This window comes from Zonotrichia albicollis, chromosome 10 (genome assembly GCF_047830755.1).
Source record: "Zonotrichia albicollis isolate bZonAlb1 chromosome 10, bZonAlb1.hap1, whole genome shotgun sequence".
In the NCBI taxonomy this organism is placed as follows: Eukaryota; Metazoa; Chordata; class Aves; order Passeriformes; family Passerellidae; genus Zonotrichia; species Zonotrichia albicollis.
The window spans coordinates 11,260,447-11,276,096 of NC_133828.1; the positions used below are offsets into that span (position 1 = coordinate 11,260,447).

The 15,650-nt window shown below is 44.4% G+C and overlaps 2 protein-coding genes across 6 annotated transcripts in view; both read left to right on the forward strand.

Annotated features, from left to right (window-relative positions):
* LRRFIP1 (LRR binding FLII interacting protein 1) overlaps positions 1 to 3,421 on the forward strand; it is a 109,467-nt gene extending 106,046 nt beyond the window's left edge. For all 5 annotated transcript variants that reach the window (XM_074548019.1, XM_074548023.1, XM_074548020.1 and 2 more), the window contains one exon: positions 615 to 3,421. In XM_074548019.1, coding sequence (XP_074404120.1) covers positions 615 to 725 — 111 coding nt within the window. In that variant the 3' untranslated portion in view covers positions 726 to 3,421. The remainder of the gene's footprint in view (positions 1 to 614) is intronic.
* A 144-nt stretch (positions 3,422 to 3,565) lies between these two features.
* RBM44 (RNA binding motif protein 44) lies at positions 3,566 to 15,115 on the forward strand. Its single transcript, XM_074548024.1, has 14 exons — positions 3,566 to 5,684; positions 6,906 to 7,644; positions 7,752 to 7,795; positions 8,361 to 8,537; positions 8,870 to 9,044; positions 9,146 to 9,171; positions 9,651 to 9,698; positions 10,037 to 10,109; positions 10,420 to 10,510; positions 10,867 to 10,998; positions 11,653 to 11,726; positions 13,071 to 13,216; positions 13,315 to 13,461; positions 14,143 to 15,115. The coding sequence occupies exons 2-13, from the start codon at positions 6,976 to 6,978 to the stop codon at positions 13,454 to 13,456; spliced, it is 1,797 nt and encodes a 598-aa protein (XP_074404125.1). The 5' UTR covers positions 3,566 to 5,684; positions 6,906 to 6,975; the 3' UTR covers positions 13,457 to 13,461; positions 14,143 to 15,115.
* Positions 15,116 to 15,650: the final 535 nt, after the last annotated feature.

Here is a 15,650-nt window from a genome sequence, read left to right on the forward strand (position 1 = left end):
GAGAGAGCAAAACTCTGACTGCATAGAGCACATCCGTGCAGCTATCCTGAATAATAATAATAATAAATAATAAATAATAAATAATAAATAATTATAAAGAATAAATAATTCACCTCTGCCTTCCCCAGCCTGTGCTGCAGATTTATGGTCTGCCTCTTTATGCTTATGCAGGGTTTTATAGGAAACTGAGGCTGTGGATAGAGTTCTAGGAACCAGAAACACAAAAGCTGGGCAGTGAGACAGGGGTACATCACCCAGAGCCTCGTGCTTCTGGATTGAGGGAAATTCTGTGATTCTCTGGGTATCTCTTGCTCCACAGGAGTAACCTTCTGTCCATGGTGACTGCCTCAAGCCAAATCTGGACTTGGGAGACCGCATTTCTTCTTACCTCGGTCTTTTCTGTTCAGCATTCTGTAAATACCCTGGGTTCTTGGCAGTGTACTTAAACATTCATGTGTGTGGCCTGCAAAGCAGTTTAATGCTGTTAAAGGAATTTTCAGCTGCTTTGTGTTCTGAGTTAGTGTGGTCAGTTAGCCTTGACAACCACAGACCTTGCTGTGCCTTTGCAAAGGGATAACACGGTGAAATTCACGGTGTTTTTCTGCTTCCTTCAGCTCCGTTCAGCACTGGACAAAACCGAGGAGCTGGAGGTCAGCAACGGCCACCTGGTGAAGCGGCTGGAGAAGATGAAGGCCAACCGGAGCGCTCTGCTGTCCCAGCAATAGCCAGCCCTTCCCGCTGCTCGGAAGCGGAACGCCGCCGCTGCCCGGGACGCTTGGTGCCACCGCCTCCCGAGACCAGGCCGCCCCAGCTCCTGCTCCGTGCCTCCCCACGCAGATCCCAGCCTGCTGCACTACATCCATAGGAGGAGTGATGTGATGTGATGTGATGATCCACGTGGCTGTGCCCCGCGGGAGCCCTCGCACGCCGAGCTCTGGGGGGCGCTCCAAGTACAACGCCTAAGAAGCACATGGAATTCTCCATCCTGAGGGCACAGCAGCCATTTATTGCCGTTTAAAACGGCACTCAAAGAAAACACTTGGTGACTGGAATTTTTGTTGTCTTGCTGAAAATTTTAAAACGAACACTGTAAGTTTTGGGACTTTTCTCATGACAGTATCTGTAATTTAGTGACTACGGTAGAGTTATTCATAGTAGGTTTTTCATTTACAAATCACTGTGGAACCACAAGCCATTACAAAGCAAAACTCCTTCAGTGGAAACCATGGAAGAAGATGGTCTTGGAAGCAAAAGTGACCTTAAATGACTTTGCCAATAAAACAAATGTGTTTGGAGGGATTTTTGCACCAGTAGAATCGTGAGACTCTTTTATTTCAGGGTAAATAGGCAATAGCTTCATTGAATTTTCAATTTTTATTTGTATTATTTAATCCCTGCTCTTGGAGTCGAAGTAAATGACTTTTAAAGGATGTAAGGTTGCATTAATAAACCAGCATAAGGCCGTGTTTTCAGAAATGGTGGGGTTTGCACTTGGGTCACTCTCTTCGGTGCATTTATCAAAGCAAGTGTCATTTGCTTAAACATAATATGTAATGGGTTTTTTACATCAGAAACTATCTACCGGTCCATGACCTACTAGGAAACGATGCCGCTACGAAATCCAAGTCTGATTTTTAAAAGAATAACTGCTAAGTAAAGAAGCACTTTAGAAAATATTACTGCCTATGGGTTTTCTACAGCTACGGAAGTAGCGAGTTGTCTCCATCTAGGATCACCGCGGAGGTTTCCCATTCTCCCGCAGAGCAGCGCAACCCAGTGAATGCTGCGGGCGATCCTTGCGTGTGTAACGGTGGCACACGGCCGGCACTACAGCTCTGCTTCACCAGAACTCATTCTGAATGTACTACTCAAAGGAGAGCAGCAGCTACCCCAGGAACAAGGCTGCCCGTCCCACCTCAGCCCTAACAGGAAAGCCGGCGCCTCTGCTATCCGCTCGCGCGGTGGAGCAGCGTCTCCTGTCCCCTTGTGGCTGCCTCAAGAGCTTCTACCAAGCCAAATCCACGCCCAGGAGATCACATTTCTTCCTAACTCGGCCTTCAGACCCTGCAATCCAGGTCTTTCCCCAGCCTCCTCCTCGCAGACGGGAGGTTAGAGCAGGAACCACTGCTGTTTCCAACACAAGGGGATCTCTGGTATCTTCCTCGAGCACCTTCGCGAATTCAGTAAACCAAAACCGCTGTCTGAATGTGTTTCTCTGGTTTGGCTAGGAAACAACACCCTCGTCTTCATCTCTTCCAAGTGCACAAGGAAAATTTAGGAATGAAGTACTGAAATTATTATTCCAGGAAAAGGATGAAGAAGGCTTTTTTTTGTGCCCTTGGGGAATTAAGTATGTCCTTGTTGATGAAATGTGGTGAAACATGGGTTGGAAGGAATATTTTTAAATTAAATTTCCACTCCAGTTAGGGCTTTGGGTTTTTGGGTTTTTTTTATTGTTTTTGAGAGGAACATTCAGGTGCAGAGCCAGGTTTCTTGTGGAATACCTCAAAATGGCTGTGGATACCAATTTACAATTTTCTGTGCATGACTTGTGTAATTTCTGGTGTACAAAGCCTCGGGGGCCTAAAAAACAAGCAAAGGGATTTTCAGAATGCAAACAAAGATGCTAAAATACAACATCTTACCAGTGGTAAGGTGTGTGATTGCTACCAGTCATCACTTCATTTGTGGCAGCAGTGCAAGCTGCCTCTCCTGGCAGGGCTCAGGAGAAACAACCCAGCAACCAAGCGTTGGTCCAAAAGGCAAAAAAATAACACTTTGTTCATCAAAAAGGGATGTGTTTATCATTTGGAAGTAGATTTCATCTCACACCCCATAAGCATCGACCTCATGACGGAAATCAGATGTGTATTTCACCCTGGATATGCTCTTAGTAGAAACCTTTGTGTGTAATAAAGTAGGTGAATGTTGAAGCCACATTTCCTCCCTCCCTCTCCCCTAACTTTCAGTATGACTTAGCGTTAGAATAAGGGAAGAAAAAGAACTGGTTGGTTTACTGCAAAGTGTTCTATGTTTTTCTGTGAAGAATGTACAACAACAGGGCTTTGAATGGTGATAATAGCACATGTCCCAGTCCTAAAATTTGAGCACCAAACGAGAGAACCTCAGTGCCCTGAGAGTGGGGCTGAGGTGGCGGCAGGCGGGCGAGGAACAGCTCCTGGGGGAACCAGGACAGGTTTTCCTACAACTTCTGTTTCAATTTCCTATCCTCTGTTTTATTTTTAAATGTTACATGATTTTTATCGCTTGCAAATGGAATGCTACCTGAAATGTTTTTGGTTTTGTTTTTGTTGGGTTTTTTTTCCCCCCAGTCGCTCTGTTTGGAAATGTGAGCCTGGAAAAGGAAATTCATTATGAGCAGAACTCGCCAATAAAATGTCACTTGTTTGGGTAGTTTTTATGGAGTGGTCTGTCCATGCTGATGTTACCAGTACAGGTTCTCTTGGAAAATACAGAAAATTTAGGGTGATACGGGTCTAACAGCTCGTTTTTCTTTTCAAAACATTGCTGCAGGATCACACAGAACATGAGCAACACTGGTTGGGACATGTACAAATTCAGGGGCTTGTGTGACTGAGGGCACTGGTGTGAGATGTACCTCCAAATATCAGTGTTTTTTGTGGCAGAATGTGACATGCACCTCCAAATTTCAGCATTTTAATAGTCAAGTGCACTTGGGTAGTAGGAGGACAGAGACAGTCCCCCATCAGGAGAAATTTGAATGGTGTTGCTAATTGGATTCATTCTCCAATTTTATTTATGGTGAACACAGAGGTAACCCACACAGTAGCTTTCCCTGAAGAATCCTTCACGAAGACTCCTTCACAACAGGAGGCAGCTTGGTTCATAAAAAATACACTGTTCTAGTATTAAATGCCCTCTTGCCCTGATGCGTTGCCAGAACACTCACTTAAGTGAAAAAGACTAAGCAGGAGGGGAGTGCTTGTCTTCACTTTAGATGCTCTAAACCATCGTATGTCTCTGAAGATTAGTTTTAGGCAACTGAGTGGTGTTTTACACACTTCATTATGACCTTTACACATGTGTTTAAATGAAGAAGCAGAGCCCCTTGCCCAAGTAGCATGGACCTGTGTGGCAGGTAGGTTTGTCTGCGCTCCTTCAGCCTGGAAACTTTCAGGTAGGTTTTAATGTATGCCAAAGGAGGTTAGAGCTGCATATTAGGAGAACTTCCCTCAAAGGGTGGGTTGGGCACTGAACAGGCTCCCCAGTGAATAGTCACAGCCCCAAAGTAGAGTTCAAGGAGCTGCCAGAGTTTGGTCAATGCTCTGAGGCACAGGGTGAGATTAGTGGGGTGTTCTGTGCATGGCTGGGGGTTGGACTCCAAGATCCTCGTGGGTCCCTTGCGGCACAGGATAATTCTGTGAGTCTGTAGTAGCCGTACAAGAGCTGCTGCTCTCCCTCCCCGCTGGCCGCGCTTTGGTCTATCAGTGCTCGGCGGCGGGAGAGCCATGAGGGGAGAGGAGGTACCGTGAGGCGACAGAAGGGACTGTGAGGAGAGAGAAGGGTTCGTGAGAGGAGATAAGGGATCATGAGGGGACAAAAGGATCCGTGGGCAGAGAAGGGTCCGTGAGGGGACAAAAGGGTCTGTGGGGGGAGAGAAGGACCGTGAGGGGACAGAAGGGATCATGAGGGGAGAGAAGGGACCGTGAGGTAACCAAAGGGTCTGTGGGGGGAGAGAAGGGACCGTGAGGGGAGAAAAGGGTCTGTGAGGGGAGAGCAGGGACCGTGGAGGGAGAGAAGGGACCCAGAGGAAAGAGACAGTGAGGGAAGAGAAGGGACCATGAGGGGAGAGCAGAGACCGTGAGGGGAGAGAAGGTACCGTGAGGGGACAGAAAGGACGGTGAGGAGGGATAAAGGACCATAAGGAGAGAGAAGGGACCGTGGGAGGAGAGAAGGGTCAGTGAGGGGACAAAAGGGTCTGTGAAGGGAGAGCCGTGAGGGGACACGGCAGTACTGCTTCTGAAGGAATATGGCTGTACTGGCTCTGAGGGAACACGGCGGCCGCGCCTTTGAGGAGATGCGGCGGTACTGTCTCTGAGGGGATATGGCGGCACCACCTTTGAGGGGATACAGCGGTACCGGTACTGGGGAATATGACGGTACCGCCTTTGAGGGCATACAGCGGCACCAATTCTGGAGAAATATGGCGGTACCGCCTCCGAGGGGACACAGCGACCCCATTGTCTGAGGGAAGGGGGGAGGAGGTGCCCGCGGCGAGAGCGGGCTCCGCGCCGGCCAATCAGGCATCGGAGCGCTGCGCTCCACAGCCAATGAGCGCGGGGCGCGGCGGCGGGCGTTGGCTGCGCGTGTGTGGCGGGGCCGTGAGGGCTGGGGGCGGCGACCGGAGCGGGCCTGGGCTTTGTGCGGGCGGCGACCGGAGCGAGCCCGGGGTTTCGTGTGGTGTGTGACCGGAGCGGGCCCGGGGCTTTGTGCGGGCGGCGACCGGAGCGGGCCCGGGGCTTCGTGTGGGCCGTGGCCGGAGCGGGCCCGGGGCTTCGTGCGGGCGGCGACCGGAGCGAGCCCGGGGCTTCGTGTGGTGTGTGACTGGAGCGGGCCCGGGGCTTCGTGTGGTGTGTGACCGGAGCGGGCCCGGGGCTTCGTGCGGGCGGCGGGGCCGCGCCTCAGCCTGCCCTGGAGCTGCGGTGAGACGCCGTTCTCCGGTCTGAGGGTTTCTCCTGGGCGAGCGGGAGCACCGGGCTGCCCTCAGGGCTCCCGGGGCGGGCTCGGCTGTGGTTCAGCGTTTGGTTGTGTCACTAACAGCGACAAGGAGGGGTTATTGTACCTTATCTGTGGTGTGGAGGTGTTTTGGTTCTTGTTCTCAAGGGAAAAGTGAGGGGGAAAAGTCACTTCTCTGTAGTAATAATGTGATTTCTGTACAGGCATCTGGGATGTGCTTTGGCAGCGTTCGGCTTCTTAATTCCACAGAGGTGCTCAAGCTTTAGTTAGGTGGTGAAAGTAGTTCGTGTAGTAAAAAAGGACAACGTTTTTGAGGCAAAAACAACTGTAGAAGCGTGTAATTAAACGGTGGAAGTGTTCAAGACCAGGTTGGAGGGGGCTTGGAGCAGCCTGGGCTAGTGGAAGGCTTGAATGTTTGAACATTTGAATATTAATCCTTATTCCTTCCCATCCCCTGGGGAAGGCCTGTCAGAGACAGTGACTGGAATTGGGATGTGTCATTTAAGTAGTTTAGAAAGCAGACATAATTGAGAAATACAGCTAATGTTTTTATGTATTCCTTTCTTTGTTAGAAGTTTCTGAGGGAAGGCAGAGAAGAATTGACAATATTTCTAAGAAACAAGCTTCACAGGGGGCATCTTCCATCCCTCCATGCTTTCTCTCTGCTTTTTGTTGGTGCTTGTTACCAAACTGGGTTTGCTGCAAGTTCAGAGGAGGTGCATTGCTTTAGTGTGGTGAATTGCACAGCTTCTTTCTGTTGCTAAATGACTTTCCTATGTTCCTTTATAACTGATGGAAAGGATTCTTGGGTTTTCTTGGGGTTTTGTCCCTGGTAAGTTTCTTAATTCTGGAGAAGCAAGAAGAGGAATATGCTTTGATTTCCCCCTTGTCCAACACCCAAGGGGGGTTTTAGTTTTTGGGAGGCACAGAGCTCAAGCTTCACCTCTTCCTTAATAGAAGCAACCTATATTTTAACCCTTTGTGTGCTGTATGGTGTCACAGGGATTCCACCAATTCAGAAATCAGCTCTTGGGATTTCTTTAGGAAGGTGCTGTAGAATTCCTCTGTGCATACAGTAGGTGAAAAGAGGATGGTTAATTTAATTATCAAATTAATTTAATGTATTTTTTTTGTCCTTCTGTATGCTATGGAGCATCTTGAACTTCTCTTCATTTTTATTAAGGCAGGAAGAGCCAAGCCAGTGACTTTGAGTTGTGTGATTCCCTCTGAGGAGCAGCAGGAGCTCATGTTGGTGCCATGGAAGTGGAGAAGAGCAGCAGGAGGAGCTGCTTCACTCAGACCTCCTGCCTGGGTGCAGATTTAGGGGAGGACTCCCAGCTGGAGTATCTCAGTGCTCACGAGGAGTACGAGGAGGAGAAGAGCAACTGGAGTGAGTTTTCTGAGCAGGAGGAGGTTGCAGAGGTGAAGGCCCTGCCACCCCAAATCACAGCAGGGGAAGAAGATTCTGGAAAGAGCCTCAGACCCAGCCAGAGCGTAGCAGTGGAGCCAGACAGAGAGGAGGCCCAGCCCTGCAAACACGGAGAGCCCTCCTACTTCAGCGGCTGTGAAAAACCAGCTCATGGCACCAGCAGCGCTGCAGGGGATGCTGAAACCCACCTCCCAGCCCCTGAAATCCTCCCTGGCAAGAACCCTGTGGAAGCTGCAGATAAATCCTCTGCTGGGAGGCCAGAGCGTGGTGAATCCCTGAGGAGTGTCCCCAGTGTGGCTGTGGCTGCTGCCTCTGATCCCAGAGCTGCATTCCCAGCCAGCAGAGGCAGCAGTGCCCAGGTGTGTCTGTGCTCCAGGGCAGTGAGCACAGAGGTGACCGTGGTGAGCAGAGCTCGTGTGGGGTGGCAGGGTCAGACCTCTGTGGATGCTGCTTCCAACACGGAATGCTGCACAGGAGCTCTCAGCTCACACCTGCAGGTCAGTGACACAAACCAAGAAGGGCCAGCTTGACACAACTTTCATTGATTTTGTCTCCATGGGTGTTAATCTGTAAGTTTTGACTTCTTTTTTTCCTTTTTGAAAAGGAGGAATTCAAAGATCATCTTGGTTGGAAGACAGGCACCAACAGGTGGGTCAGGAGTTCTTGGTTTTGGAATTTGAGATCCTGCATCAGAGGTTTTTTCATGTTTTCTGTGGCTTGGCAAAACTGATGGTATTAAAAGCTTGCTGGGCACCAGTTTGTGCTGCAGGGGCTTGAACAGGTGAGAAGAGTGAGCTGAGCACTTCCTGAAGTTAAACAAAGACCAAAGCAGCCTTCTTCTACAGATCTCCAGAGATCCTTTCCAACCTAAACTATTCCTGTGTTCATTCCTAAACTGTTCCTATTCCTAAACTCTATGGCTGTGGAAACAAAATAAGTATGTTTGTAGATCCACAGCATTGCCAAGTTTCTTTTTGTTCTTAAGGCTTCACTTTCTGAATAGAAGTTATGATGTGCTTGTGCAGTTCCCACCTCTCTGATAAAACTGACTGTAATCCTCACAGTTATTATTGTGGGCTAAACAGGATTTTCCTTAAATCATACCAGAAATAGCTTCTGGCTATTTGAAGCTCTTTGCTTCAAAATAAAACACCTCAAAGAAAATCTTGAAGGCCCAAATAATTATTCTGTTATTGTGATTATTATTTTAAAGGCCAGCACATCCCAACAAGCAAACTGGGAAGAATTGTGGATCGAGCTGCTGTCAGAACATCCTGCAGAGAGCGATTGAAGCAGAGCTGCAGCTCCTGGCCATCCATTACGAGATGTGCTACCAGCACTGCTTGAAGGTTTATGAGCTGGCTTTGGAGGAAAACACCTGTCTTGGGAGGCACGTGCTCCAATCTCCTTTAAAATAAAATGGGTGACTGGTTAGCAGGCAAAAAATTGCCAAATGGTGCTGGTAGATTCTATAGGAGTGTTTATAATTAGTGGTGTTATCCCCAGGCTTTATTTCCAGCCTTAATTTTTTTTTTTTGTAGCATTCACAATCCTAAAATCCTGCTTTTTCCCAGGAATAAAACTCAAGTTCATTCAGTTAATTCATGTTGTATATACTATAATCTTAGAGAGGAATCTTTAAACCCTGTAAAATCTTTGGGCATCTCCAGAAGCTGTAAAATCAATGAAATGTCTCAATTGATGTTGCTTTCTTATCCATAGCTGTGAGAAGAAGGCTGAGTTATATTCATCTCTGCTGCTGGCTTTGGATGAACTGGACAAGAATTACAGCACCATGAGAAAGGAAATAAACATGGGCACGCCTTTAAATGAACTTCCACCACTGTCAGTTGAGCTGAAGTTTCCCCCCCTCTCTTCCTTCTACATTGCCTCCAAGGTAACTTCTTAACTGTTTCATGCTTTTCATAGAAATTGTTTTATAATTAAGATAATTATACTTAAATCCTTAAATCTTTCTCCTTTTTTTTTTTTTGACAGTTTTTCAGAAAGATTCTTTACTCTGAGTAAGTAGTTTTCATTTGTTGTTGTACTTACCAAGTTAACTGGGGAATGAACATATAAGATGTTAAACCTATAATTTCTTTATTTCAGGATGCATTTTGTTGTTTCAGGCTGTTTAGCTGAAACATCAACGTTGCCCTGTGGGTACAATGGTTTTATTTTAAGGGCATTTTTCCTCTGTGGTGTTCTAATATGCAAAGCAGGGAGTATCTTTACTATATTTATAGTAAAAGTTATCAATTTACAGGTCATTTTCCTGGTTCCCTGCTTTCACTTCTAAAAATCTTTGTCTACAGTTACAATGGCACTGAGCAACAAAAAACTCCCCAAAAAATCCCACACCACAAAAACCCAAAAAGACTTTGCTGCCAGCAGAGATAATATTAAGCATACAGATAATAGTAAAAGATAACTTGAAACTGTTTTGCCAAGATTATCATTCAGATATGAAAAATGATAGAAAAATAACTTCTTATTTCAGGCAGGTACATGACAGAACACGTTCAGCGACCCCATCCAGTGACTCTCAGTAAGTGGAGATGAAAACAAATCTGGCAGTAAGTTTTTACTGAGCTGGGTTAACTGCCAGACACTGCTTGAAGTTTCCTGTTGAGCATGAGTGAAGTTAATCAAGAAAAAGCAAAGGCAGTTGTTTTGTTTTGTAAAAATTAGTCAAAGTTGCACAGGTGTTTTAAATTGTAAGGAATACATCTGAACATCACACAGAAAACCATTAAGATATAATGAAAATAGCCAAAATGTATTAATTATGTTAATTTTACTGTGAGCTTCTGGAAATATTTGAATTACTGTAGAACTTAAAATTGTTGTCCCATATTTTGTATGAAATTCTTGGATGTGTTTTAGTGATCTTTCAGGTGAAGGGAAAGCTGACTTTGAAGAACCAAAACAGCAAGAAAAGGGGATTTCTGTCAATATGGTAGGGAATTCTTCACTCCTGGGTTTTGGAGATGGTCATGCTGAGAAGTATTTTCTCCTTTTAGGTGCCTGCAAATGTGATCAGAGTCTTCAGGGCTCTTAGCCTGGGGTCTTCTGCCTCTGACTGCAAATGCAGCTCTTATGTTCACAATTTTAATTGCCCTTTCAAAATAAAATAACTTGGGGGTTCTTAAGGATGACCAGCAGATTTAACTTTTTTAAATTCAACCGCTTCATGGGCTGATATCCTGAAAAATAACTTACTTATAATCAGGTGGGAGTGCTGTGATGTAACTGAAATATGTTTGTAGGACAACTCACAGACTGATGGTGATCAGCCAGGTGACTCTGCTTCCCCTGAGAGGTGGGAAGAACTGATTAAAGATCAGGCTCTGGAACGTGGTGAGTGATCTCCTTGTAAAATAATCTTCATTTGTGAACTAAGCTCTCAGGGGAGGAAGGAAACCGTGTGTAAAACATGAGTATGGTAACACAGCTGCCCTTTCTGTGATGGAATTTTTATATATCAGCTATCAATGTTTATTAATAAGTAATAACAGCTCTATATTAATTACTTACATCTTTAAAAAAAGTTTCTACTTAAATTAGAATTCCAAACTAGTAATGTCACCTCTTGGAAATGTAGCACCAAGAGATGGAAGTAGCTGAAATCCTCTTCAGCACGGAAATTTGATACTCATTTATGTAGCATACCGTGATTTGAACTTTAACACTTGAATTTTATCCCAACTGCCAAGGCTGTGTAAAAAATGAGGAAGGAAGTGAGTATTGGTTTGATGCTAAGGAAGACTTGTCAGTGGCAGATATTTCAGTAATGTGCAAAGAAATGAAAAAGCAACAAGGAAAGCAAGACTCGATTGACTCAAGAGGTAAAGTTGTGTGCTTTAAGCTGATAAACCAAATCATGGTGTTTATTATTGGAGTGCTCTGTTCCTTCTCCAAGCTTAAGTAAACTGGGAATAAATGCCAGCTGGGGTTTCAGATTTATTTTCTCATTCTCTGGCAGTGAATCCTTGCACTCAGCTGAGTACAAGGATGTTCTTCGTCCATCTGTATTTTTCCTTGAAAACTTCACCTGCAGTGCTTGAACTCAAATTAATAAATACCCAGCCAATCACATAGATGGAAATCTTCCATTTTTTATTCTCCTCTTTCTTTTTGTGCTTCCTTCTGTGCTGAACTTTTCAGATACAAATGGTTTGTGTTTGGACACTTGAGTGCTGGGTGTGGTGAGAAGTGCCAGGGTGCTGAAGGCAGAGAGTTTGGGGGCTCTCTGTACCAGCCTTTGCACTGATACTGTTAATTCAGGGCTGTGTTTCCTTTTAAAATCTCAGGAAACACTCAGAGAAAAGATGTTCCACAAACTGAACTGCTGTGCTTCTCAGGACACTCATTTTCTGCTAGAAGATTCTCTTCTTTCCCTTAGTTTGTTCTAAGGTTTTCTGTCTGGGCTGTCCAAAATCTGCAGAGATGTCAGCCCAAGAACAGTTAGTAACTTTTTGCTTTCTTACATTTATTGTTAGAAGTGAAAATAGTGGTGAGTGGGAAGGAACATTCCTCTGTTCCTGTCGGTGACCCAAAGCCCTCAGTGCCTGAGGTAGGTCTGTTCTTAATTTGTAGTAGGAATTTCTTGCCTTTTTAAGGCTTCTTTCATACTCTGCATTTACTACCAAGTGCCCTGATCTGAAATCACCTACTCAACAGCTGGCACATTCTGTACTTGGAGATAATAAAAGGGGAAATAATTATTACTAACACTCCTTGTGTAGCAGACTAAGAGCTTTAAATCTTCGTCTCATAACATTTAATAGATAGAAAATTATGTCAGGCAAGGAAAATACCTTACAATTTGGTAATAAATTTGTGGCAGAAGAGTGAAAGCACCATTCTTTTCCCCCTGCATTAAACTATGTCAGTCCAGCTATTTTTTCTTAATTCTAGGACAGTTCGGAATTTCCCCGTTTGCACTAGATTTTTCATCTTGTAACATCTATTTTTTAATGTAAATGTCATGTGGCTTTATACAGGAAAGATTTTGGGGTAATGGATGGGAAGGAAACTCATGGATTTTCTAACATAAATCCAAGAAACTTCTACATTCAAACAGAGAGTATTGTGTTGGCTTAGCATGGTCCTTGGAGAGTAAAGGGCAAATCAGTAATTGCTGGTGCTGCTCACATAAACCACACAGATTTGCTGTCCTTGGGGATCTCCCTTTAAACATGCTGCTCCTTTGGGAAATGGTAATTGCATCTAAGCTAAAATAAATCAGATCCAGTTATTTTACTTTATTAGAATAAAGCAGGAATAAGATGAGCTTTAAGGTGCCTTCCAACCCAAACCATTCTGTGGGTCTAGTATTTCACATTTAATTATATTTTAAATTTATTTTATTATATTTATAATATTCTGTATATTATGTATATTTTATATATATTATATTATATATTATATTTTAATATTTTATGTTTAATTCATTATAATTATCGTATTGTATATCATTATATATTTATTATATTTATTATATTCTTTTTATAATTAATTGTTTATTTTTATTTAATTATATTTAATTATCTTTTATATTAAAAATAAATAATAATGTATTAAATAATATATTATTTTTTATATTTATAGTATTATATATAATTACATATATAATATATATTTCTATATATTATATATATTTATATTTTAGATTTATTTTATTATATTTATAGTATTATATATAATTATGTATATAATAATATAAATATGATATAGATATAAAGTATAAATAAATATATTTGTATGGTTTATATTTAATTATGGTTATTATTATTATTGTTATTGTTGTTATTTTATATAATTATATTCTATATTTCTTTTCATAGGAAAGAGGTGTTGTATTACCTGTATGATACTTAACCCATGCATTTTTCCCCTTATTTTGATGCAATTCCAGGATCCTGGGGAAAATTCCCTGCAGAAAACATCCACTTGTTCCTCTGTGAAGTCATCTTGTATCTTTGTTTCTCCTTATGCACTGAACTTGAGCAGCTTTACCAAGTTAGTAAGGAGACTTCAAGAAAAGCATCCCGAGTTCAGCAGGTCAGATATTCGGGTTATTTTCAGCCCTGATTTGTAACTAATCACTAAATGTGTGGCACAAAACGTGATGTTAACCTTTATTTCCTCACTTCCCACAGAGCTGAAATTGTGGGGGCTGTGCAGGAGGTGAGGAGAATGAACAAAGGAGTGCTGAGTGGCCTGGCCATCAGTGCTATTGAGGAGAAGGCCTCTGCCATTCTGAGGAGTTCCACACCCTACTCTCAGTTGGAGGAGCCCTGAGAAAGGTGAATATTCCAGCCTGAGGGGATAACGCACCCCACGGCCTGAGGGGATAACCCACCCGGCGGCCTGAGGGGATAACCCACCCTGCAGCCTGACTGGGTTAATGCAGGGGGTGCCAGGGTGAATCCACTGGAGCAGTGCTCTGTAAGGACTGGGAGCTGTAAAACAGGGTGTACTGTATAAAACTGGTGGTTAATTACTGCATATGGGGATTTTGGAAGGCATTTGGAATGAGTTAGAGACTGCACCTCTGAGTTTTTAGATGATGTGGTTTATTTTTCTTCTATATGGATAGGAAGGGTGAGTTTGGCTCACACCTTTACTGCATGGTTCAGGAGGTCACAATGTGTTTAGTTATAACACTTTTTAAGGCTTTATTGACCAGTAAAACACTGTTAGCAAGGATATTTATGGTTTTGTCCCAGTTTTAAATATTTTGTCTTACAGACTCATGCTGCAGTGTAAGTTTTCTTTGCCAGTCATGTTATGACACACAAACCTAGAGTATTGCATTCTAAACTAACTACTTTTATTTTTTCTGCATCTTAAACTCTAATTTTTTTTTTTTTATATCTCTGCTTTAAACTATAAATCCACATTCTCACTTCTAGCACCTCAGTTTGGAAGCCTTTTCCAAGGTCTCAAATCAAATCCTGTGTTTAATTCTAAGCTTTGGCTTACAGGCCCAAAGTTCTGAGTGCTCCCTGCATTTTGGATTCCAACATCTGGAGTGCTTCGCTGCTGAACTGTGTGGAGAGCACAGTCACACACCTTCGGTGCACAGCTGACACCTACCGGCCAGGCCTTGTGTAGCCTCTGATCCATCCAGAAATCCCAGCCCTGGCTCCCTTCTGCATCCCAGCACTGATGGTTCCTGTCTGGGGGCTCCTTTCTGCATCCCAGCACTGATGGTTCCTGTCTGGGGGCTCCTTTCTGCATCCCAGCACTGATGGTTTCTGGGCTGGAAACCTGACACAACCAGACTGTGCCTAGTCTTTTTCTCACACCAATCCCTTTTGCACAATCTCATGGCACTGCAGGAAGCTGCAGCGAGCTGAAGGTGTGAAATCACAGCCCAGAATCCCAAAAATTGTGTCTGTCCATCCTTGCTTTGGGTACCTCCTAGCAGTGCCACTGCCAGGTTTCCTGCAGAAAGGAAAAAGTCTTTGTGTTAATCTCCTGTCTGACTTTCACAGGGCTGCAGATAGGGACAGGAACTCACCCCCGAAATGTTAAAATCTTATGTTTGAAAGCGTTTTCAGTCAGTAAGGTTTTAACAGCCTTGAAATGTGTTGTGCTTTCCTTGTGGAGTGATTGTTTGGTTTTCCAGTGGTGCGTGGGCTCCGTAGTCCTAATTGTTCCTATTACAGTATGTTTTTCCTGCTGTTTTTGTGTGGGAGATGATGACTTATAATAATTTTATTTTCCTCATGAGGGAGGTGTGAAATGGCCAAGTCATTACTAAATAATGGGGAGAAAAAGAATCCCCATTTTCTATATTAAGGAACAAGTACACAATACATGTAAGAGAAGGTGATTCTGCTCAGAGCTCACCTACAGTTACTCAGTCTCTCTGTTGTACTTTGTTCTAGACCCTGCTGCAATTGTTGCTGGAAAGAACAGCCTTGTTTACTGTCAATAAAGGTTAACATTTGTTCTTCAAAATAGTTGGGCCCATGTTGTGCTGTTTGCAGACCTCTGCTGCCTCAGGGCTGCGGCTTTGGCCCGTGCTGCAGGTGAGGCCTCAGCTTTGGTGTCTTTGGGGCTGCCAAGATGGGAGCACTCCCAGGCTTTGCTCTTCCCGCTCATTGCCAGCAGCTGCTGCTGTTTGTGTTCCCCGGGCTGGGCTCTGTGCTGGGCAGGTGCTAACAGTTCAGGAGGAGCCGGCTCTCTGTTCTGTTCCTCCTGGGAAAGCAGAAGCGTGCACGATGTGAGACTCGAGTCAGCACACTCTGTGTTCCTTCACGCTCCCTTTTTTATTGATCTTTGAAAGGAAGAGCTGACTCCAGGCGCGAGAGAGGTGGGTTGGGGGCAGTGACCGCGCTGCAGGCAGAGTCCTGCCCTGAGCCCAAGGGCGTATCGGGATCCGGAGCACCGGAGGAGCCCGGGCAGGCTCCGCTGCTCAGCACAGCTCGGAACGAGCTGCAGGTGGAGCTGTAGGAGCTCGGCAGCGATGTTACACTCCGATAGC

Coding starts and splice junctions, on each gene's coding strand:
- RBM44 (XM_074548024.1), top strand. CDS start 6,976: ATGGAAGTGGAGAAGAGCAGCAGGAGGAGCTGCTTCACTCAGACCTCC. Junction 10,511..10,866: donor AGATCAGGCTCTGGAACGTG/GTGAGTGATCTC, acceptor CCAACTGCCAAG/GCTGTGTAAAAAATGAGGAA. Junction 13,217..13,314: donor AAGCATCCCGAGTTCAGCAG/GTCAGATATTCG, acceptor CACTTCCCACAG/AGCTGAAATTGTGGGGGCTG.